Source organism: Oreochromis aureus, linkage group 15, assembly GCF_013358895.1.
Source record: "Oreochromis aureus strain Israel breed Guangdong linkage group 15, ZZ_aureus, whole genome shotgun sequence".
NCBI lineage: Eukaryota > Metazoa > Chordata > Actinopteri > Cichliformes > Cichlidae > Oreochromis > Oreochromis aureus.
The window spans coordinates 31,220,829-31,245,279 of NC_052956.1; the positions used below are offsets into that span (position 1 = coordinate 31,220,829).

At 41.5% G+C, this 24,451-nt stretch overlaps 1 protein-coding gene across 4 annotated transcripts in view; it reads left to right on the plus strand.

Annotated features, from left to right (window-relative positions):
• The first annotated feature begins 836 nt into the window (after positions 1–836).
• Positions 837–24,451, plus strand: part of epha7 (eph receptor A7) — an 82,560-nt gene continuing 58,945 nt past the window's right edge. For all 4 annotated transcript variants that reach the window (XM_039599151.1, XM_039599152.1, XM_031750212.2 and 1 more), the window contains exons 1-4: positions 837–1,006; positions 2,477–2,541; positions 3,103–3,772; positions 21,757–21,912. In XM_039599151.1, the coding sequence (XP_039455085.1) occupies positions 913–1,006; positions 2,477–2,541; positions 3,103–3,772; positions 21,757–21,912 (985 nt within the window). In that variant the 5' untranslated portion in view covers positions 837–912. The remainder of the gene's footprint in view (positions 1,007–2,476; positions 2,542–3,102; positions 3,773–21,756; positions 21,913–24,451) is intronic.

Genomic DNA, 24,451 nt, shown 5'->3' on the forward strand with positions numbered 1-24,451 from the left:
GCACACTGGGAAAGGCAATCTGTTGAAAATCAGTAACATAACAATTAAACTACATTATAAATGCTCTTGACTTCATCCACTTATCTTTTCTTCACTTGAATAACATCATGATGAAGGATTACTAGTACTTTAACACATTATGTGTCAGCACTTGTTCAGAGGCTGTGGTTGCTTCAGATATTTATTTGTGGTGAGGTTGGTTCAGACCCAGGGAGAGCGATGAAATTCACTTTTAATCATATTAATGTTTTTAATTGAAGTAAGTAAGTAAAATTTTATTTGTATAGCACCGTTCAAGATAAAAACTGCAAAGTGCTTCGCAGAAGCTAAAAAACAACACAAAATAACAGCTTTTAACTTTAGGTGAAGATTTATTAGGAGTTTACAGTTTAGATGTTTGACTGTCTCCTTTCCACAGTGTCTGAACTGATTTCCAGAGGACCTTTAATTAAAAACAAAATCAACCGTGACATCATCCGAAAAATTAATAAAAGTTGAAATCCTCAAACGCCGCGGAAGTCTGTGTTTTTCACTAGAGCTGTATTGTGTGAGTGCGTGTAGACTTCAGCTGAGACATCCACTATACTAAAAAATCCCTTGCCCTTTTCCTGACAACATTTCCACAGCCGTGGACCTCCAGTCTGCTCATCCCCCTTAAACTCCACCTCCATCTTCGTATTGGCTCTGCAGGTCTGTTGCGTTCCCTTCTTCGCGCTGCTGTTGGATAATGCCTCTGTCTGTCTTTTTAACTGACACGAGTGGAGCTTTAGTCTCCTCCCAGCGGCAGCAGACGATATTTGAGTGGAGACCAGTGGATTGTTGTACATAGAGCCGATTCAGTGTCGTCAATGGGAAGCACGCGAGACGGTGGCAAAGCTAGTTACGGTCTAGATTGAAATCCACAGCTGCACCATGCTCTCCAGGTCTCTCCCGTGTCTGTGGATTACGTTTTGCCTTCATTTATGTTTTTATGTAGACAGCGGAGAAGCACAGAATGCGAAGGAAGGTAAGTTCCTAAAGTTTTCCTCTCTTCCACCCCACTGCAGTTGGAGACGACATTAACATAAATATGTTAAAAATCAGCACATCCTGCCCGTCCTGACATTGAAAGAAAAAATATCTCTTTTTGCTTTTTAATTACTCGGAATTTTAATGTCAGGTTATAACTGAGCAGGGATAACAGGACTGTCTGCTACCAGGCTTTAGTGTAAGCGGTCTCTTGGTGTTTTTACGCACGGCAACTAAACGCTGTAGATTAGGCGCAGAGGCTCCAGTTTTTGATTTTTGTTCCAGCATCAGTGGGTAATCGGCACAAATAACCTGCTCGTTATAGATTAACGGTCTGTCAGGCGTAAGTGGGTTTATATCTCAGCAGCAGTCTCGCCTCGCTTGAAGTGAGTAAGCCTTCTATCAGGACGCAGTTTCGGAGCGTTATTTCCTCCAAAGTATCCTCGGCTTTTGACAGTCGTGTCTGTTCTTGTTTCTTGGAAGGAAAATCCAGTGAAACGATGCGGAGACATGATCTCCCTTAGACTTTCAAGTCGTCCAGAGTCAAAGAAATCGAAGACTAAAATGGAAGGGAATTCAGATACATGATAACAGCTGATAATTGGCGCCTTCATTTAGCCAGAATTGAGTTAAATGACATTTTACGATCGTGTTAGTAAAAGCATAAAGTCACCCGCAGGAACTGGTGTTCGTAGCGGAAAGTATAATGTAATAACCTTAGAGGCTGGAATGGTGTGAGGAATTGTAAATCACAGGTGAATGCGGGATTTCGTACACCTCCATCAGACGTATTATTTATTTTTTTTAAACATGTAAAAAATAAACAAATAAGTAAATATTGATTTTATTGATTGATTTTTTTTTTCCCGGGCGGTGCATCGTGGCCGCTTCCCGTACCCGTCGTGATGTAGATGTCTGCTAATATTAAATACAATTGAAACAACTTCCTCCATTTTTCGGGAAGCCGTCGCTGTGCTGCTCTGCGCTCTCTCACGCGTCCCAGCTGCCCTCTTCGTCGCGGCCGTCCTTTAAAACTGCGGAGACGCCGCATGTCACACATTGTTTCGCTGTAGTTTTGTGGCCGTCTGGAGCTCAAAATAGCCTTCATCTTTTTGCACTTGTAAGTCCAGGGTAATAAGAGCTACTTTCTTCGTAAGGCAACAACTTTCATGGTAAAATTACTTTTAATTAAAAAAAGGAAAATATATAAATTAGAGACAAATGCATATTTTTTTTTGTAGTGATTCCTATTACATATTCTTCGTTACTGTTTTTGATAGTCAGCTATAAAGTTACAAGCATGAGGACCTGTCTGCTGCAGTGTGTACCTTCGTTTCTGCGTTTTTTTTGCTGCTGGCAGAAATTAGGTCGCGGGTTTGTGCTGTATAGATGTGTGGCCTATCAGTAATTCCAAGGCCCGATGCCCCGGTGAGATTTAACCACCTGCTTCTTGGTTTCCTGTCACTAGTGATTCTGCTGGACTCCAAGGCACAGCAGACAGAACTGGAGTGGATCTCCTATCCTCCCAGTGGGGTAAGTCTGCAGAACCTCCGCATCGAGTGCATGCGGATGTGCTCCATATATCTGGATTTTTTCCCCTGCTATCTGTGATGTCTCACATATGTGATAGGAATAATAATATGTATGTGCTATAGTCCTCTGCTCAGAGAGCTCTGTCCTGAGGAAAGATGAAGAATGCAAGAGGCTGTTTTCTGCGGCTAAACTCTGCCGGCTCTTGGCATTCAGAGCACAAAGGCCTCAAGCAAACCACTTCTAACTTGCTGATTAAAGTGTATGTGTGTGGGGGGGACTTTTTAAATAAATAATGTGAGCACAAGCAGATAAACTGAGCACCATCATTCTTTAAAGATGTGCTTGTGCGATAAACGGATAATCTACCTTCTCTGCAGTTTTTTGTATACAAAGCTGTCTGAAATGACTATATTTCATAAACCTTTGTCATATTCGTTGCAGTGTAATCACCTGTGGTTTAAGTTTCCTCATTAGACAGCTATCTCTGTGTTATTACTTTGACATTCAAGTTTGTTTTCGTGCGGATGCATTCATGTACAAATCTGTGTTGTGTTCTTTCAGTGGGAAGAGATAAGCGGCTTGGATGAGAACTATACACCCATCCGAACATACCAGGTTTGCCAAGTCATGGAACCCAATCAGAATAACTGGCTACGGACTAACTGGATAGAGAAGGGCGATGCCCAGAGAATTTTTGTGGAACTGAAATTCACCTTGAGGGATTGTAACAGCCTACCTGGTGTGGTGGGCACTTGCAAGGAGACGTTCAACTTGTATTACCAGGAAACAGATTCAGAGGTAGGACGAAGCTTACGGGAGAACCAGTACGTGAAAATAGACACAATTGCAGCAGATGAAAGCTTCACTCAGGGTGACCTAGGCGAGAGGAAGATGAAGCTGAACACCGAAGTGCGCATAATTGGCCCCCTATCCAGGCGGGGCTTCTACCTGGCCTTCCAGGATGTAGGGGCGTGCATCGCCCTGGTCTCTGTCAAAGTTTATTACAAGAAGTGTTGGTCTATCATCGAGAACCTGGCCACGTTCCCAGACACCGTGACGGGATCAGAGTTCTCCTCGCTGGTGGAGGTCGAGGGTATGTGTGTGAGTGATGCCGAGGAGGAAGCCGATAACTCTCCTAAGATGCACTGCAGTGCTGAGGGGGAATGGCTAGTGCCCATTGGGAAATGTATATGCAAAGCTGGATTTCATCAGAAGGGAGACGCATGTGAACGTGAGTCACTTTCACTCATTTATTGATTTATTTTTTATCTAATTTTTGGGAGAAATTCTCAGACTCTTTTTTATTTAACAACATTTTATAAATAATTCAGTTGCATTATGAATTTAACAAAAAAATAAGAAAAAAAGGTAATGATTTGATTATGCAAAACAGGTGAATGACAATTTAGGCACCAGTGGACGTATAGTTGTGTGTGAAAGTAGGATTACAGGAGCTGGTTTGACAGCAGTAAACTTGCATAAAGTCTAATAATTTGATTTTGTATTAAGCGATTATGAAGGTCTTAATTTATTGACATGATTCTGTTGACACTGGGATTAAATAATATCTCGAGTTTAGCTCCGCAGTTCCCAACACGTCTCTCTGTGTTACTGGCTGGAAGCCAAGACAATCACTAGCAGAATATACAGGTCTAGAGGAAGTCCATCCAGTCACTCAGTATTCTCTGTGACCCGGCCAAATGACCCAGACAGAGTGGGAAAACAAATTGCCGCTGTACTGTGGCATTTTGGCCTCGGGATATTTATGAAGGGAGGCTGGTTTTTGGATTGTTGTGGTGCCGAGTGTTCCACTACAATTACTGATAATGTGCTTTCTGTCACTCTGAACTCCCAGAGGATTACTTCCAGTAGACACCTGACTTGAGCGATAGAAATCACTGCAGATTAAAAGGGGTCGACTTAGGTACTTGGGTCATGGAACCTAAGCAGCGCCCCTTATTAGCCAAACTTTTTCTTTTTTGCAAAGCGAGCAACCTCAATCTAAGCAGCTTATAAGGAGCAGCAGCCAGTAATAATTGAACGGAATGCGTCTAAGAACAAATTAGTGTCCCTGGCAGACAAGCTTTTATGCCATGCTGTCATCCATTAGGGACCCCTCTGAGGGAGGTGTGCTAATGAAATATATTAGACCATGTAATTTAGAGCAACACAGCCTGCCTCAAGTTGTGCTAATGTTAGGAGGCTATCGCTTATCCGACCCCTCAAAACCCCTTCTTATTGTTCTTTTGTTCTTATACGCACACATAAGGTCCGATTGTGCACTCAGGTTAAAAGAAAGCACACAATTTATTTCCACGGGGAGTGTGGTGCAGCGGAACAACCAACTGCTCCGGGTTGTCAGAGTCATTTTAACTACCTTTTATTACATCTTGGTACAGAGCCCTCACAACAAAAGATGGTTGCATGTCTCTATTAATTAATCTGTTAATGTGTCAACTACAACAAATAACCTGCAGATATGGGCAACAGCACAATGAGTCTATCCTTTAGTCGTTAAAAACCCGAGGGATGCAGGCGCCTGAATGCGTGTGCCGATCAAGATTCCAGTCTTGACACTGCACCTTTATGAGCTTTATCTCTACTGAGGCATGAGATGCTTTTGTATTAAGGGGTAGTTAATCTAAATAAAATGAGAATCACAGTGCACCATCAGCACTTCTTCCAGTGGCTCCACTGACATTAAATTGTCCATTCAGTAGTTTCCACCTAGAACAATCTAAGAGCTATTCAAAGTATTTCTATCAGCTCAACAGCAGAGCAATAAGTCCAAGTATCTGTGACCCTATATAATAAGTGAGATCCTTGAAACCAGTTTGTCTTAGTGCCGTAAAAGTAGCCTACTATATCTTTTGACTGAGAAGATTTTTTTTTCTGTTGATATGTTAACTCCTGGACTTTTAATGTGAAGAGTTAAAATGAAGCATTGCCAACATATGTCTGTTTATATATTTGGTACATTGGAAAATGTATTATACAGAGGGGCAAAGCACAGGGAATTTTAGTATTTAAGTATTTTCTGTGTTGTACTACTAATGGGTTCAGTTTTTGCTTTCCCAACTCCTGACAGAGCAAACATCTGAGTGCTCGTTCATTTTAGTGTTTTGGAAAGTTTTAATGATTTTTGCAAATCTAAATGATTCTGCAGTTTAGTGAAACACACTTTGCCTGTCAAGGTCAACCAGTCTTAATCCCGAACCCTGTGATCTCTGAAGATCTTTCAAGTTATTGTTTTTGGCTGACACAAAGCCCCATTTGTGAAAAGGATACATGTTTGAAATAATGTTATCCTTCAGTTAAAGTCTCATACATGTATTTTGGCTTTACTTTTATTCTGCTATAATCTTTCCATTTGGGTATGTTAGATAGGGACAGATTACATAAAAACTGACTGACCCTACACCTAACCGTTAATGGGTAGTTGACATTCTAGTTGTTCCTAACGGGTTAAAGCCACTTAAGGATCTAGCCAGGATTACAGTGGTCTTGTAAACACGTGAAAATAATTTCCATTACATTCAATCTTTGCTGAACATGTGTTGCCTTGAATAATGACAACCAAAAGGTGATTTAAGATGTGTTGTAGTTATCTGACAAGCACTTATTGTAAAGCAAACTGACTCCTTAACACACTTCTTAACTGGCCTGTTTTAGAACGAGCAATTGTGCTATGATTATAAAGCGGGCACTGGGAGGGTGGGGGTAGGCCTAAGCGAGTTGAGCTGTCACTCATGTAATTTGAGGAGCCTCTGTGTGGATGCAAAGGCCTTCTCCAAAAGTTGTTGTGATCCACTCATTCATCATCTCTGCCCCCCCACCCCACCCACACCCACACACATACACACACAAAATCCCCCCCCCCTCCCGGTCCGTTGTTAACTCTTTTGTGGCAATCTGCGCCGTGTTCGTTCAGTGATCTCAGCGTAATGGCTGTTGAAAAAGGCCAGTTGAAGTGTCCCCGCAGCCTGCGAAGGCTTCATTTTGCAAAGAAGTGCGTGTTGTGAAAATAGCGCCCATTCATCTGCTGGTTCTGTTTAGCGCTGGCCACTGGTGGCAATGGAGCCACTGAGTCGTTTAAACAGAAAGAGGGCCCTTGTGGGAGGACACTGGTGTCTTTGTTTCGTTCAATCCCGGGAATGTATGTTGTCCAATTTTGACACATCGCATCATTGTGGTACTAAGTAACCAGTGCCTGAGAAATGATTAACTGTTGACCCTGTCCCAGAAAAGGGAGAGACTACTGTCTGGTGGAAAACAGATAAAACGGGCCATATCTCACTGCTATCGGTGCATGCTAACTAGAGAACTAATGAGAGGATACAGCATCCTGTAGATGCTGGCACCATCCATCTTGACTGTCAGGGAGTTAGACAGAAGTTAGTAGGAGACTGATTGATGATTAAGCCCCCTGAGGGAAAGGGCTGGGATCTGACCGCGACAGCTTACGTGTATGGAAGCCACCAGGCAGCCAGGTCTAGCTCCAGGCTTGGAGAAAAGGCTGTATTTAGCATTTCAAATGAAGCCAAGGAGTCAGGAGGTCCTCATACATCTTGATGCTCCCTTGATTGATAAGGTGTGAATTTAATACACCAAATGGCTGTCTTTTGCCACTGCTCCGGAGCTTAATTATGCAAATGATAGGTATGTGTCGAATATCACAAGAGACCCAAATGGGCCTAAATCACTCAAGATTGAAATAAATTGGTGATGGATGGGATTGCATGCTGTCACTGCCAGTCCCTGTTTCCTGTGAGTAGTAGCATTCTTTCTCAGCCTAGGGCTTTTTCCTACTTGTTGTTTTGGCCTGGCAGGTAGCAGTCTGAGATAAGATGTATTATTTTCTGCTCAGAATGTTTCCACCAATCCTGTTGGCACTACCTTAAAAGTGATCACTTAGGGAAGGACCCCAAGACAAAAACAAAAGCGTTCAGCGCTGCGCCCAATAATAACGTAATAATTAAAGTCATTTATCAAGTAAAAAGCAAGACATCGATAGAATAGCTGATTTCATACAATCGCAGGTGGAGCCATTTCTGAACTTTTGATTGAAAAAGAAAATATATTTTTTTAATGCAAGGTAATTTTGAAAAATGACAGAAAAAATGATCTAATAATCAAATTAGACCATGTCTGGAGGTGTTGTGCTACTTTAACCAAATTCATTGCATTTCTTTTTTTTTTGCATGAACACTCTGTTCCTCATTTCTAATTTCTAGCATTTTGAGGATCTTCAGTATTACCTCCAAACTCTGCTTCTGTGTGCTTTATATAGGTGGATAAAACAATACAAATAGGAATTGCAGGTTCCGTAGAAAAGAAAACAGTGCTTCAGGTCAATAAAAAGGGTAATATTGTGCTACATTTCAGCTAAAGTTACACTGCTGAAAACAGATGTAGAATTCACTTCCTGACAATTCCTATGCAGATGTTCTGTTTTAATTCCTGCTCATTAGTAGAGACTAAACCGCAGCTAAGGCATGGGTAAGGAAACTATGTTTGAAAATCATGATTTGCCAAGCTGGAATAAATGAGACTTATATTACTTTCATATCCAGAGCTTAATTTTTAAATATCCACTACAACATGAGAAGTGAGAGCCTGCCAGCAGGGCTTTCTGGGGGGGGGTCAACATATCAGATTAAACACAAATGCTTCTTTTTACATACAAAACTTGGAGGCTTGACTGTGTTGTTTGATTTAGTAAATATTACTTTGAACATTAATATTCCTATTACTTAACATCTTATTCACACATCCTGAAAACTGAGTTTAGAGAAAGCCAGGAGGCTGCCTTTTTCACATCTGTAGACTAGCGGTACTGATGCATTAGACTCTTTGAGCAGCATTAAAAACAAGTTTCATGAAGATATTTAAGCTTTATAGACGCCCTGGGCAGTTTTTGTTTCTTTTCCATTCTTCTCAGCTCAGGTTTATGCCATTTTCACAGCTTGTCTTAGCCAGACATGCCATACATTTTTAGCCTAATTTAGTCTCTGTAGACACAGGACCAGATGGAATGCCAGTTGTACTCTACCACAGAAATTCAGACATTTTTCATGAACTGCTCATCCTAGAACATGTAAAGGTTATCAACACTTGGCAGGCAAACAACTGCAGGAAAGTGATAGATTGACATAAGAAAAAGGAATTAATTAATTAATTTGATCACATTGTTTCATTTAAAAACAGATGCAGCTGGATCCCTTTTGATACTGAATTCTTCTTTTTTTATTTACCTCTAGTATTGATGCAAACAGGACGGATTTTCTAGTTTTACTGGCTCACCATTCTGAATGGAAGACGTGTGATTATAAGTGCAAACTGGACCAACCGGCTATTTCAAGTCAGCAAGGGAAAGAAAAAAAATCTGACCTGCCAGTTCAAATTTGAGACCCTGCGTTGCACTGCATGAATAGAATCCGAGTAAACATTCCTCATTCTCACACAAACAAAAGCATATGGTCAGTTAAAGACTTTGTAACCACCAGAAAGGGAGCGCTTTGTGATTTTGTGACAGATAGCGTTATTTCCAAGGTGACACTGGGGTCCACATTTGGCCATGCGTGAGGTCAGGGAATATTAACTTCATTTACACATGGCTGCAGACCAGCACAGCACCACAATGGAGGCCTGCCTGTTGTGTTTAGTAACGTGAGCACCCAGGCTGACAGGATCCTGTCAAGAAGAAGATGGATGTTTGCACAGTTGACCTCTGCTCACCAGCAGAGTCACCTCTCTGGCTTCCCTCCCCCCTGCATGGCAAAAGAGCCCCCACCCTCTCACCCCCCCCCTCGCAGTGCAGCGCCCTTCATCTTCTCTCGCTCTTCCATGCTGTTGTCCTGCTTATCTACCCAAACTGTGGCACAGATGTCTTTTTTTTGTAATTGCTTGGTGCTGACTGCTAGAGAGGGATGTGATCAGACAGGAGAAGTCCATGTCGGAAGACATTGTCTTTGTTGTTCTCTGTTGTGTCCCCGTGGCATGAGGGTGAAAGTGATATGTGACGAGGCCTGGGGTCTTGCCATCTTAAGAGGCAGCAGGGAGGGCAGTGTTATCAGTGGGGCTGCTCCTCTGGGAGGCTTCAGACCACTGGCTCTTTGGTTCAGTCTCCCTTTAAGAGGAAAATCAATAACTTATTACATAACTTCTCACTTTTTCCCCCACTTACACCCAGAGGAAGAAGAACTTAAGATGTGCTGAGGAGGGCTCTGTTTCAGGAAATTCAGCTGTTTCTTTTGGATCGTTGTCTGAAAATAAACCATTCTCTGTGAAACAGGAGTTGACATGTTTAGGAATGCAACTGCTAATTATGTTCATTACTAAATTATCTGATAATTACTCAGATTACCTGATTAATTGTGTGGTTTACAAAAAAGGGTCAGAAAATAGTCGTGATTCATTTTCCAACTGTTGATACAAAAGTGAACCAGCCCTGTAGGAGTAGATCTCTACAAGCACTGGCCAAGCTACTCCCTTTCTGTTTCAAGGGAACGCTTTGGCCACAGACTAGTGTTTCATTCCTTTCTGTCATAGCTCTGGAATTGGAGAGGGGTGGGTGGGGGCAGGTTAGAACGGTAGATAATGCTCAGTTGCTGACTGGGGACATTTTAGGTGCTGATTTCGCTTGGGCTCCAGGGGGGCTTTGGATGGGTCAGACCTCTAGACCCCATGTATTCATCCTGAGAATGCAAAGTCTTCATCTCATCTGCAGTGTCTTTTAGCACAGCTCCTTTTTAGAGGTGGCCGCCTCCTTCGTAAAGGTAGCCTGCACGGCTGGGCTTAAGGACCCACTCTCTTGTTTCCATGTGAGTTAAATGAACTAAACAAAAGACGATTAGGCAGGGACATTTTCCATGTCACTGAGAATCCATTTCAAAAGCTTACTCCGCATGATAACTTAAAGAAGCAGAGGCCTCTTAGGAGGACTGTGTGCAGACTCACGATGCAGGCCAGGCAGTGTGAGAGACCATTCACTGATGTAATGCGTTTAATCTTCAAATACTTTTTTTTCTACCAAGACCACGAAATAAATTAGCAGTTGCAATGAAGGAGAAAACAGGTGATTGAGTTTGTTGTTTGCCATTTGTATAGCTGTCAGTGAGGGCTCTGATGAAGTCAATTCCTCTGTGAGGTTCAGCTTAGAGTTAATCTGAAAATGTAATTCTATGTTTTCTCTTCAGCAAAACAAAACCAACTACATTCTTTCTATTTTGGGGATATTGTCCCCTGTCTTATAAAATGACAACAAATGAATGTTATTTCTCGTGCTCAGCTGCTCAAAGGGGGAATTTTACTAACAGTGATCTAAAACAAATATTAATGAGTTTAAACTTTGTAAAAGCATTTCTTTAACTGCCACTGTAGGAGAATTGGCTTAGATGTCTCTTGCACTTTTTAACTTTGATTTTTGTGACTTAATCAGCTTCTGGCTTTGATCTTTGATGTGAACAACCAAAGCAGGCACTTTCTTCAGGTTTTCTCTGCTTACAGGGCAAAGCTGCATGCCCTCCAACACAGTGTACGGCAGAGCTAATCTTCTTTTTGTTTCTTGTGGAAAGCTACTTATCTCCCACTAAGCACAGGTACCTCGGATGAATGGGCTGGTTGTGCAGATGTGTTGAGAGCAGCAGCAGCCAGACATAATCATTCCAAGTATGCCGGGGTGGGGAGGGTTGGTGGGGGAGAACCATCATAACATGACATCATATTCTTTAACCATTTCGTATGTGTTTCGGTGGCTCCTATTCATTCTTTTTTGGCTCCGATTGTTGAATGCCCTTGCTTCCCTGCTTCCTCCAAAGCCTTTGGGAGGTGTCGCTGTTCAAAATTAGCTTGTTTGAAAAGGGTTTGACATTGAAACTCTATCTCTGCCCCATGAAGAGATTTTTTTTTTTTTACAATAGACTTTGTTCTCATCCTTTTCTGTGTATTTCTGCCACTGTTTCCCTAGGCTGGGCAACTGCCTTGCCTCTCATAGGTGTGAGATTAACATGTCTGTGGGCAAAACCCAGCTGCTGAGCGTCTCTTTTTAACTTATAAATCACTGAGGTGTAGAGTGGTGCACTGGACTCAGAGGAAAGAAGAAAAAATTCAACAAATGCTTGCTGCTCTGCTTGTTATTCCTGTGATCACACTCAAAACCAAAATCATGTTTGAACTGGGAAAAAATACAATAAAATTACAGACCCAAAAAATTCTGCAGTGTTTTATTAGAGGACTTTGGCTACCTCATACCTAATAAATAACGTATGTCATCCTTGAAGGTGCACTCGATTTTTCCAAAATCTTTGCAGCTATAAAAATCCACACATTACCCCTGCGATGAGATCAATTGAGCTGTCCTTTGGCTTTTAAAGTAGACGAAATACACTCTGCTTGGATTTTTCCAGGTCTACATGTCTGTGTAGCTCTCAGATTACTCTAAAGATATACTACCTCTTACATTGCGGCGGAAAACACCACAGGCTTTAGTCCATAAAAGAGATGCAGCCATAGTTCAGCATGCATAAAGCGTCTGATGAAAAACAGAGCCTGATGAATGTCCACGCCGAGGCCTACTATTTATTGAGGCAAGGAACATAAGTCACATCTAATCACAACAATGCACGTAGACCCTGAGCTATATCAATGCATAAGAAATAAGCTCAGAGAAGGACGTCATCGGCCCGCTCGGTTTTCAGAACATGTCATCATCCTAATTGCATGCCTCGAAAGTAAAACTTAAAAACGTGTAGTTGGATTTGGGTTTTTAAATAGCATTTTATGGTTCCCTGAATATGCAGCTGAAATAGCTAACAGACCATGTTTCTGACAGTATTAATGTTAGCAACAGTAGTGCAGCGTGATAGAAGCGATCAGAAACATTCGAGAGAGAAGAAGAATTTGTTTTACAGGTGGCTCTTGGCATTGGACCACCCAAAATACGTCTGTAGGACAAGGTTAGTCCAAGGATTCAGTGCCTGAAAAATGTCTTTTACTTAAAACATGTTATTACATTACTTGGAGAGTCGGTAGTTTTTCATCAGCAAATATATTGTGTTTAGGGAACATTTAACATGTAAGCATGGGTAGATTAAACTGCCATGGAGAAAAAAATGAGCAGTCAGTCTTATATTAAACCCAGTTCCTCACACTATCTTGGAAACATGTCTGGTGTTTCTGTCCTTAAATATTTTAGCACACCCATTTAGGAATACAAATCTTGTATCCACAACTCTTATGAAATAAGGGCCTTGAAAACAGATTTCAAGCCATATCCTTAAGAAAGAAGGTGTGAACAGGCCACCTATTTAGGGTTAGGGTTAGGTTTACAATTATCCCCCAAACTCTGTAATCAGCTGCAGAATATAAATAAAACTTCCAGCAATACACAGCCTTGTGTGCCAACTGACAGTGAATGTCAGAATCATGCAGAAAATGGAAAAGACACTGGGAGGAAACAGAGTCATAAACCAGAGGCGAAAGGCGCCACATATGGTACCATACCGTGCCTGTGTTTAGAGTCGATATTTATAAAGACATTTCCCTATCGCTGTGGCTTCGGCCACAGAAAACAGTGTGTTTTTTTTAAATAAGAAAATAAACAGTTTCCCTTATCACACTTGACCCGTTCCACCTGGCATTCATCAGTGGCTGTGCATGTTGGTCCTGTCGGCTGCTTTCCTCCCTCTGGCTCTTTTATCACTCTAATGGGGTGCTATCTCCAGGCTGCTCTCTCCGGGTCTCCGCAGCCCAGCTCGGCTCACTTCAGCATACATTCTTTCCACATCCATCCTGACACACGGGCGGATTTAACACATAATCAGGCCGGACGGGAGGGCAGTCGAAGAAGAAAGGGGGAAGGCCTGGCCCTGACAGGACTCATCATGTGAAGACCGTGGAGACAGAAAGGCCCGCACTAGTCATTCTCACTTTGGCTCTGGCAGTGTGCAAAAAACAGACAGAGTCTCCCACATTCCCACACTCCAGCTCACTTTTAGACCTGTCTGCAGGAATATTGAGACAGATGGGGGGGAAACTCAATATCCCAGCTGCCCTGTTTGGACCAACTTGTCCCCTCTTTGCTCAGTAGGAACAAGGATTGTAACCTTAATTGGATTTGTGGGTTGTAAGCAAGTAAGAAAATCAGTTTCCAATTCTTTTAAGACAGACTATCATTGGCAGGTTTTTCTAATACTGGTGGCAATATAAGATATTTTTGAAAGCAATCAAATATCACATATTATTGCATGGCATACATATCTTATATGCAAAGATCCCATCTATTCACATTGATCTGCTTTGCCACACGAATCTGTATAGTTATCATTTTTCCTCTATCCATATCCACACTAGTTGTCATCAATGCCTTTACAGTAAGTCCTAAATACTATATATACATGGATCATAAACAAAATATGACATTTATAGCTCATTTATCTAGGCAAACACACAGAGCCACCTACCTCATTCCTTAGAAGGACATACAGCACTAAAGATCTGCCTCTGTCTAGGCCTGTCATGGTGTCTGGTCCAGTTTAAGGGCACACCCAAACCATCATATGCAACAGTGTTTGAACTCTTGCACCACACTCTGCCTCTCTGTCTTCTTGTATAAATCCTCATTTCAGATCTTTTTTGCTCAGAATATTTTTTGTGCATCAATAATTAAACAATCACATGGGTTTTTGTACTTCATCCTAAATGAAACTCTGAGTGCCTGCATAGTAACGCAACATGTATATAATGCTGTGCTTCCAAAGTTACCTCAAACCAAACTCTGTCAGATTTTGACCAGCTGTTGATACTTTGCTCTTTTTAATTATTGATCTTAGAGACTCATTTCAGTTGGCACTTTACCAGTCAGCCAATGCAAACACAGCACAAAAAACAAACCCAGGAAAAGCACTAAAGGGCCAAATTTGAATTCCAGTTTGTCATCAAAGTCAGAAGATTAAGTGAAGGGAAAAATAATGCCCCCCCCCCAAACAAGAAAATAACCATTTTCTATTTTGGCCAAAGAGGGATATGTCAGGCTGCCGAATAAGGAGCCAATACCACCCACCACCCCCACACCCCCGTCTGTCACCCAGAGTGTCATGACACTGCTGAAGCCTGAGAAAAATTGGATGTAATTCAGGAATGTTAAGAAGCTCAACTTAAAGGGAAAAGGAATAAACGGAGAACTTGGAAGAATACAGAAATCTGTTCCCCTGTCTTCTCTTGTATATGTGTGTCTGAATAAGATAAGGAGACTTTGGTTTACTCTCTGGGCCAGTGCCTGCCCCGATAGAGACACTAAAGTCACAAGAGTGTTTGATTATCTGCATCCCGCCTCTCTGAGGACCTCTCCTTTGTCATGCCCCTCTTCCTGGTTCTGTGTAAAATTGCTGACTGCAGCTTGCCCCCCTCCCCCCCCCATCACATCAGTGAATGAAACTTCTTGACCACTGGATGGGAAATTACAGATGCTGGCTCTGTATACTCCCGAGGAACCGACTGGAATGTAAGACTTTTCTCTCTCTCGCTCTTTCTTTGTGCTAAACCTCAGCCCAGTTCTCTAAGGACTCGCTAATTTCTTAGAGTCGTAAATAGGCTTGCTGTTGTGTCTGCTGCTCAGCTTCTTTAACAGGCCCTGTGTCAAGCTGGCAGTCAGCCTTTATCTGCACAAGAAGAAAATCAGACTTACATAAATGGGCCCTTCCCCAAAGAGTCTCTCCGAAACACTTCATCCCTACAAATGTAATTACACGACGGACTGCGAGTCGCCTTGTCAAAGTCACTGCAAGTTGTAAAGTGAACGGAGTCCAGAGTTTGTGCAGTGTTTTTACATGTTTGGGTGTCAGTGTTTGCCACTAAGGTGTCAGTCAAATTGTCAGTTAAGAAAGCTACTGGGTGAACAGACTCTGTACAATTGCTTCACAGCTATATCCTTCCAAAGAAAGTGTTGCTAGATGGTCAGTGGAGAAAGAACGTCTCGCTCACTATCTTCCCAACTAAGAATGTCTCTCTTTGGCATCTGGTGCCAGGAAAAAGGGAACTTGCCAGCAGTGAGTCACCGTGCTGCTGCTGGGACAGGAATGCTGGGATAGGATGGCTGTGTTTGTACTTGTCACTCATCTTGCTGCTAGTGATGGGAAGAGCTGCAGAACCACTTAGTTGCCCATGTCATACAGGCATTCTCATTTGCTGCCTTGTTGCTCTGTAAACGTTTCTGGGTGCCAAACCCGGTCAGGCACACTGATAAACACACGGGCTGTCACTGAAAAGAAACAAAAGCATAGAAACCGAACCAAGTCCCGAGCACAAAATGCAAGTTGAGTTTATTACAAAAAAAAATAAAAAATTTGGGAATTATTTTTGTAGTTTGATCAGGATCTCCTCTGTCCACATTTGACATACTTAAACCCTTTTACTGTTACTTTTTCATGTGGAGGATAGCGCTACAGAATTACTTGTTGAAGGCTGGTAAAAGCCTACATTAGGACCGTAGTGTCCACCTAAAATGTTAATGTCCTCTTCACATCCTGTAGTTGCTATTTTTAGAGTCTTCATTTGCTTCCTTGGTTAGGTCGTTCATTAGGTATGGGTAGAAATATACTCACAACGAGCAAGGGAGAAGGGAAACTTGTTCTTGAGCATTCAGTCTCTATTTTCTAGTTTCTGTTAAGGTCAAATTGGGCAATGCTGCATTTTACACAGTGCTACTAAAGGGAGGGGGTTATTGCACTGGACTTCAACATGAAGCAAATAGAAATAAGAATTAAATCCAGAGAATTTAGAGATACATTAATGCTTGATTTGGACATCTGTCGGTGTCTACGTTACAACTTAAATCGTAACCGGGAAGTCCTTTTAACCCTATGCCATAGCTTTCCACATAACCTGACATGCACCTCCTGAAAAATGTAACCACTTGTCAGGTCGATGCTGCCCGCAATGACTTGAATGGTGTACAGTGTAGCTGCAGCATAGGGTTAAAAGGTGTTTCCAGTTACGCCATAGATTTCCCCCAGAAGTCTAAATCTAGCTTAACAGGCAGTTTATGCTTGCTGTTGTCATCAGTGCAGTGTGGTGCAGTGTCCCTTGGTATTGTTTTGCCTTATGATGTACCTCTCAGTTTTTTGTAACCTGGCATACGCAGTGCAGATGGACTGGAGGCACAAGTGCTCAGGTCAGTCTCTACGGGAATTTCTATGATACAGTTGGAAAAGTGCCAGTGTGTTGACCATGGAATTTACTTGGAGGCCTTGATAAAACATTAATAAACCGTTCAAAGAATATTAAGAAACTTTAACAGACTTTTAAAACAAAACTTTCAGCTTTGATGGATTATAAACATGGGCTGACATTTTTATACGGTGGTTACAAAGGAAATTCAGGAGTGTATTGTGAGTAGGGCTGCCACAAACGATTATTTTGATAGTCGACTAGTCACCGATTATTTTTGCGATTAGTCGACTAATCAGATCATGCATCCATTGGACGTAAAACGTACAGCTTATTGCACCAGCATGCATCTGCTCTTATATAACTATCATTAGCTTACAGCTTTAAGTGTTTAAGGTATGTGCTAACTAAAAATAAAGACAAGATGGTAGTTTATTAAATTTTAATGAAATTTGCAGATTGTTTCGGTGAAGTTTAATAAACTCCTTGCTGTCTAAAATATAACGGGACACCGGAGTATATTCTCGAGCATCTCACACTTGTGATAATCAGTTGTCTGCTTGACGTTTATTCAGCTGTGTAAAACTATAACTTTAATCTCAGCCAAACCGATTTACTCAGGAACAAATAAAATACAAAAAAAAAAAAAAAAAGCCAAACAATAACATTTTTAAGTTATCTAAGTGACTCATATATGTTTAACCTGAGTAGCGAAAAGACGGCGGTGGGTTTGAAAACGATTTGCCAGGAGTCCGGTGTTCTCACCGCTCTAGTGAGCCTTGCCCCCGGCTAGCTATCGAGCTAGCGGGTAACAGACGTCCTCGAAAACGTCGGAGCGCTTTTGAAAATATGTGGTGTCTTGATAAACTGAGCAGATATTTGAGGTTTACACAGCTACATTCTCGCCTGAAAATATGTTACACGTTTATTTTGTGACCCAGAAAGAATAATGAGAGTAATATTAAAACTAACTAGCTGCCGCCATTGTTGGAAACTGAGCAGGGCTGCGCTATGAATTCAGGGACAGAGCTACTTCTTCTTCTTCGGGGTTTAACAGCAGCTGGCATCCTTGTACATGCAGTGCTGCCATCTTCTGTTTCAGTCCGTTATTACACTCTTAAATCCTACTACTTATTCCCGCGTCATTTGTGATCTTCAAACGACGCGTCGACTATTAAATTAGTCGTCGACGATTTTGATAGTCGACGTAATCGTGACTAGTCGACTAATCGTGGCAGCCCTAATTGTGAGGCATTTGATGTGAGTTTTGGAAGAAACCCAAACAGGTTAAGTGGTTTGTAAGTTTATATAAAATCTCATCCTGAGGTTAAACATAGTTAAAAGTTTAGATGTAAGTATAGAGGGAACACGTTATGGTTTTTGCTCACATTTGAGCTTCTCTCGCCTTTTTCGTGCTTGTTTGCCTCTAACAGTTACAGCACCTGAGTGAGACTGCTGCGCTCACAGACCGAGCTCTGCGCTTCACACGACTATATTTACGATAGCCCCTCTCTATGAAATCACACAGACTGAAGAGTCAGGGATTACTTTTACAATGGGCATGACGTATTACTCTGTCAGTATATAAATATATATGTCAGAAAATGTGGAAAAGCAGTGTTATAACATCAGAACATGTTTAACTACCAGCACCTTGAATTTGGGAACTAGAATCAGTCATGAATTCTAACTGATAAGAAACACTGTAACATTAACATGTGAGTCACGTTACAATAAACGAGTTATTCAGTGTTTAATTTTGAAAGCCGTCCTCTTTGAAGGCCCACATTGTTATTCTGTACTCTGGAGGGGAGGGAGGTGGCTGTGGGGGTCTCAGTCCAAGCTGGGTGTTTCCCCCTCTGCACACAGGCCACCCAGCAGTTGAGCTCTCAGAAACCAAAGGCAAACAGACACGCTGGCTTATCAGAATGTTAGAAATCCCAGCATGCTGAGCAAAGGCAGTGAGATCTAGCAGTTTTGAACCTGCTGTAGAAAGCATCATTATCAGCATTTATGGGGAGTGTTTACACTGAGGATCAGGTACTAGACATGGTTTATTCTGCTGTAAGTCAAGCGTTGTCATGAAAACTGTGCATTAAATCAACAACAACAACAATATAGAACTTAGATATGAAGATTAAACACTTCCATTGATAAGTTTTGCCTGGTCAGCATTAAAGGCCCACTGCTGACAGCCTTTCCATGGCTCTGTTTTCAATTACTGGCCAAAAAAGGTAAAGAAAAAAAGATTAAAGATAAAATCATGTTGTTTTTCATCTTGGGAAAACAACAAAAAAAAAACCTTTGTTTCACAAAACTGTGGCACCCTGATAAATAGAGAATGACAGGGCTTTCATGTAGCTGAAATGGGGATACCCTGAGCCTTGGCCTCTTTTTCATGCTGGTCTGGAAGTGTTAAAACCAGAATACTCTGATTTATCTGTCCTTCTTATTACAAATCTGTCTCAAGAGAAGGTGGCCAAAGGAAATTAAAAGAAAGAAAGAAAAAGCTAGCGGAACAGAATCAAGATTTGGAATAGGGGGCAGCAAGCGTGAAAATCATCGCTCATTTCCCCCTGTGGCTCATGAAAAATGCATTTTTAGTATAATTTGTTAGTTTGTATGCAGTGCTGTATAGATTTCTCTCAGATTGTTTGTAAAGTCACGTGGCCTAGATTGCAGTTTTTTCACCATGCTTTTGCTGCGTTTTGCACACGCACAGCCAGCCAGTGTGGATTAGCTGAGTTCCAGGCTAAAACTGCATTTCCCTGAATAGAGATTTGACTCTTTGCTAGTCCTTAAACGTTTACTGTGTGTTTCGCACTGGGTTGGTATGAGTCACTATATCTGGTGGCATTACTTGGAACCAGAAAATCATTTGTATGTGTGAATTAGTTAGGGTTAGGAGCATCATTCTTAATATCCCACAACACAAATAGCGATCAGTCATATCAGCAGCCTTCTTTGCTTACCTACTCGGTCAGAGGTAAAGCACTGAAATGATCAATTTGCTCGAGCTTGATACAGTACATATGCTTATCTGTCTACTGAAGAATATTTCCTCTCACAAATATGAGCCGTTGTAAACAAGTGAAACCCCTTCACTGACCTGTGGATTCATCGGAATAAAAATGGTCTTGTTATTTCCCTCTCAGGTAGGAGTTCATCTCTGGGCAAAAGCTTCAACCTGAGATTTGCAGTGCCGTTTCACAGCTAAGCCTGCTTGATGAAGCCCGAGGGGGCAGGCTCGCTCAAATTCTGGCTGCATCGAGATGTGAACGCAGTGGTTTGTTCTGTCATGCCCCCTCCATGATGGGAATTCAGCTATGAAGCTAAGACTCTTTGAGGCTCTGTTTGCACAGGACTAATATCACCTCGAGACATTCAGTGATTTGTAATGACTGCTGAGATCATCAGTGAATATGATCCTGGCTCAGCTGGGACATAGCAAATCAAATTCTGAGAATTTCAGAGAGCTGTCGACTTTATGGTTGGGGATTGTGACAGGTTATATCTCATACCTCGTCTTTAATGGATTATGCAGTATGTTACTCAGGAGTTGTTTGCATTGTCAGACATATAATTGATTCTGTTAACTCTCAGAAGCCTAAGTCTCCCTTAATATGTATATAATGCTGTATAAAAAGTAGTATCTATCTATCTATCTATCTATCTATCTGTCTATCTGTCTGTCTGTCTGTCTGTCTGTCTGTCTATATTAGCACAATGCAGAATTATAGTTGGTGGTCATTTTAATGTCTTGTCTGATGGTAGTGTAACTCAGTAGTGTCAAGTTTGAATAATTATTCTATATCAGATATTACTACTGATCACACAACCTTGGTGATGATGGGTAAAAATCAATCACCTAATCCCAGACATAACTCCAAACTGGCATCTGTGATTCATATGGAAGTTTTTGAAATGTAAATATAGTTGGAAATCGGTCCGATGAGGAGATCAGAGAGCAAAGCCCAGTCTTTTACATTAATGTGTAGCTACCGTTGCTTTGCAGTCTTGCATATTAGATATAATATATCTAGTACTGCCTTGAAATACAATTTTCTAGGCTTTGGAGCTTCAGTAGTAATCTACAACGAATAATCAAACCTGCAAGTGAGGAAGGGCGAAGAGGAGGGGAAGGGTGTTTCTATGTAAAATGATCACTCAGAGAAAAAAGTTAGAAGCAGCAGAAAACATTTCACTTTTTCTTCTCCCACTGTCCACTCTGTCACTCTCTGAAGCTTTACTGTTTGCTCACACAGCAGAGATGTATAGAGAGAGAGTGAGAGAGCTCATCCTATCCAATAAGAAAGACTGAAAAGATTATGAAAAAGGGCTGATTTTTGTAGCCAAGTGAGCAAAAATGCAAGTGTGCTTATACTGTTCACAAAACATACTTATTGCAAACTAGTCTGTGCATTCAAAGCAAAGGTAGGAAACATTGCATGCGTGGGATTTGTGTGAGACATCTCAGGTGCAATTATCACTACCCCTCCCAAACCTAAAAATCTCTGGTTTAATCTCAATTAGCCCCGAAGGAAATGGATTATAAATTGTTTATTGTTACATGTTCTTACATCATCTGCTTGCATGTGCAAAGCACAGGCACAAACAGATAGGCACAGGCTGTACTTGCATTTATATAACACTTTTTTAACCTTACTGACGAGTCACCTGTTTTAGTTTGTTTGAATAAGTTAAACATTATTTGATTATTCGATAGGCATTAAATAAACTGTCAGCTGTTTAGATTACTCGTTTTTTTTAAAGCCACATATTTGCTATATTTAAATGTGATGTGATAACAATACGCTCTGTTCTCTGTTTTTACTGCTGATTGGACAAAATCAAACACCTGAAGCACTCCAGCTGTTGCCCTGGGCAGCAGAGCATTATTAAGACCTTTCTGAGCGTTTCCTGACATTCTGTACAGGAAATGCATTCATTAGTTTATCAAGAAAATAACCTGCAGATTGCCAGACTTCTACACTTCACACTGTGTTTTTGATTCAGTGTTTTTTTCCCTTTTCACTTCCTTCCGCACAGCATGTGGTCGGGGTTTCTACAAGTCTTCCTCGCAGGACCTTCAGTGCTCTCGCTGTCCGGCGCATAGCTTCAATGACCGCGAAGGCTCCTGGCGCTGTGACTGTGAGGACGGCTACTACCGAGCACTCTCTGACCCTCCATCTGTGGCGTGCACAAGTAAGTATGCCATGCTGCTGGATAAACGCAGCGCAGATCACATGCATTTAAACAGCTACTAATGCAAGTGGAAAAACAACACACTCCCGAGCCTGATTTAGTCCTGTTCAGTCAGCCTGCAGTGGCCTCATGAAAGCCCCAGATGTGTTCCATAGCAGTTCCTCTGCAAATTATGTTTGCAAGCTTGCGTGTCTGTTTTGTGTCGTAGCTGGTTGCTAATGATGACAGGAGCAATTTGCCATTTCCCGTCTGAAAGATTGCAATTACGGTCGGCAGTGGCAGCCCATGCAGCAACCTGCATCTTCATTTGTCCTGGCCAGTGTAACAGCTCTGTGACAGCCATCGATGGCTTATTTACACAGGCTGGGGGATGCTGTTTGAATGGGTGGGGCTCATTTGCTTCCAGAGCTGTTCTCAAACATGTTTTCTTCAAAGTGGTACTGAATGTGTATTTATTTTCTTATTTTTTCTCCTTTGCTTTGAGCTACTGTGCATGGGAGAAGGCCATGTTAGCACTATGCTTTATCTCTGGAGGTAAACAGGATCCCTAAACATAATCTGTGCACCTTATCTGTGTGCCTTCTTTCTGCTGATAATGTATCACTGCACAGGTTCACAGTCTTCTGGCTGTTAGACTTACACTTGTGCTGTTCTTCTTCTGTTGTTTCTATTAAGGAGAGCTGATAAGTTAACATTTTAAAATGCTTTGTGCATGCGTTGGACAATTTGCATGCCCAGTCAACATCCTGAGCAGCATTGCATTTTTGCTGTGCACCTAAAGTAGGCCAAGTCAGAATATCTAATATCTAAATGTGTGTGTCTGTGTGTGTGTGTGTGTGTGTGTGAGAGAGAGAGAGAGAGAGAGAGAGAGAGATTATTATGCAAATACAAAGAATTTTATACCATTGCATTGGCTTCTCTACGTATTAAATCGGAAAATCAAAACAGGGATTTAAGGGATTGGAGTTAAGATTTAATGTTGCAAATTCCATATGACAAAAGGATTCTTTGTTATTTATGGGCATCTTTAAAAGCAGCTCATTGAGCAGCGCCTCTGTCTCTGCCTGCCGCAAAAGCCTTTCCATCTATTTCAACATACAGTACTGTATTTACATTGCCAAGAGGGTGTGTGTGAGTATGCAGTACATACAGTAATATAGTGGTAATTAACTGCACTTTCAAAAGCTAGAATACTCAAAAAAATCACATGTTAGATATTACTGGCTACAGCTGCTGCATACCACTCTTACTCTTGCACACTAAATTGGTGTGACACCAGCTACAACATCAACAACAAATGATACTGAGTCACTGATAAAAGTATTTGACGCACTTAAATTATAAATGGTTGCTTTTAAAGTCGCTGGTTTTATTAGTATGTGGCTCATGTCATTTCCAAGGATGATTTACTGCAATTGCCTCAGGACCCCAGAACTCCTAGAGACCCCCCATAAATCCCCGCTCTCAGTGTCTTGGATGTCAAACAATGAATAGCAAATTTGTTTTTGAGTACACACATCCAAATCCAATGACGGGGGTGGTGGGAACACGAGGTTAATAAGAGCCACAAGCAAATTTTGCCCTTATTCGCCTGTAAAAATGGGAATTGTCATTTCCTATTTGTTCAAAAAGGGAAATAACAATCACAGCTTGATTCTCAAAAAGAATTGGATACAGGAGGCCAACTGCTACAGAATACGAGGCAAAATGCACCTAAAATCTGCCGCTTACCTACCTACCTGCTGTCAAGTAAAATGTAAGGTTAAGACTGCACAACATTAACCTAATAATGGCCAAATCTGAAGTATGGTGTTGGTGGGGCTCAAGAACTAAACTAGGCATGTCACTGTAAATGCTCGACACAGACAAGGACTTAACTCAAGCTCAAGTGACCACAAACCACCAACCTCTCCATGTGGCACGGAGGCAACCATATAGATCTTGTTCTAAAAGACAGGTCCATTACTCTATTCTCCAACCATCCTAATCGGACGTTAATGTTTCACTCTAACATCCCCGACTGAACCGATCGAGAGCAGGACACACAGAACAGGGGAAAGTTCCTACTTTTTTTGAGTGTCCTCTGGCTGTTCCCATTTGGGCAATCACCTTGGCCAAGTACCGAAGTAATTAAGTTGCCTATTGCACACTTTCCATTATTCATTTTCATTAACTTTGGGTCTACACTTAGTGACCCCATACCATTATATGTAAATATGTATTTTTGACTTCCTCCTCCTCATTTACGCAGCGCAATTTTTGTACAGCTCTGTACGTGCATTTCCTCGTTCATTGTTGGATTAAGTCACTGTGACCAATAGTCACTGTGATTTTCTTTTTTCAAGCCTTATCCAGACCAGGAGTGAATAGTAATTGAAAATGAATTTGCACTGCCTGAATAAATAGCTTGATTGACAGATTTTTTTTTTTTTTTATAATAAGAGTTTGCTTATAATAAGCTATCGTATTGTAGGCCTTGGTAAAACAGTGAGATGGATCTCTGGCACACAGAGATTAAGGATGTGTCTATGAGGATTTG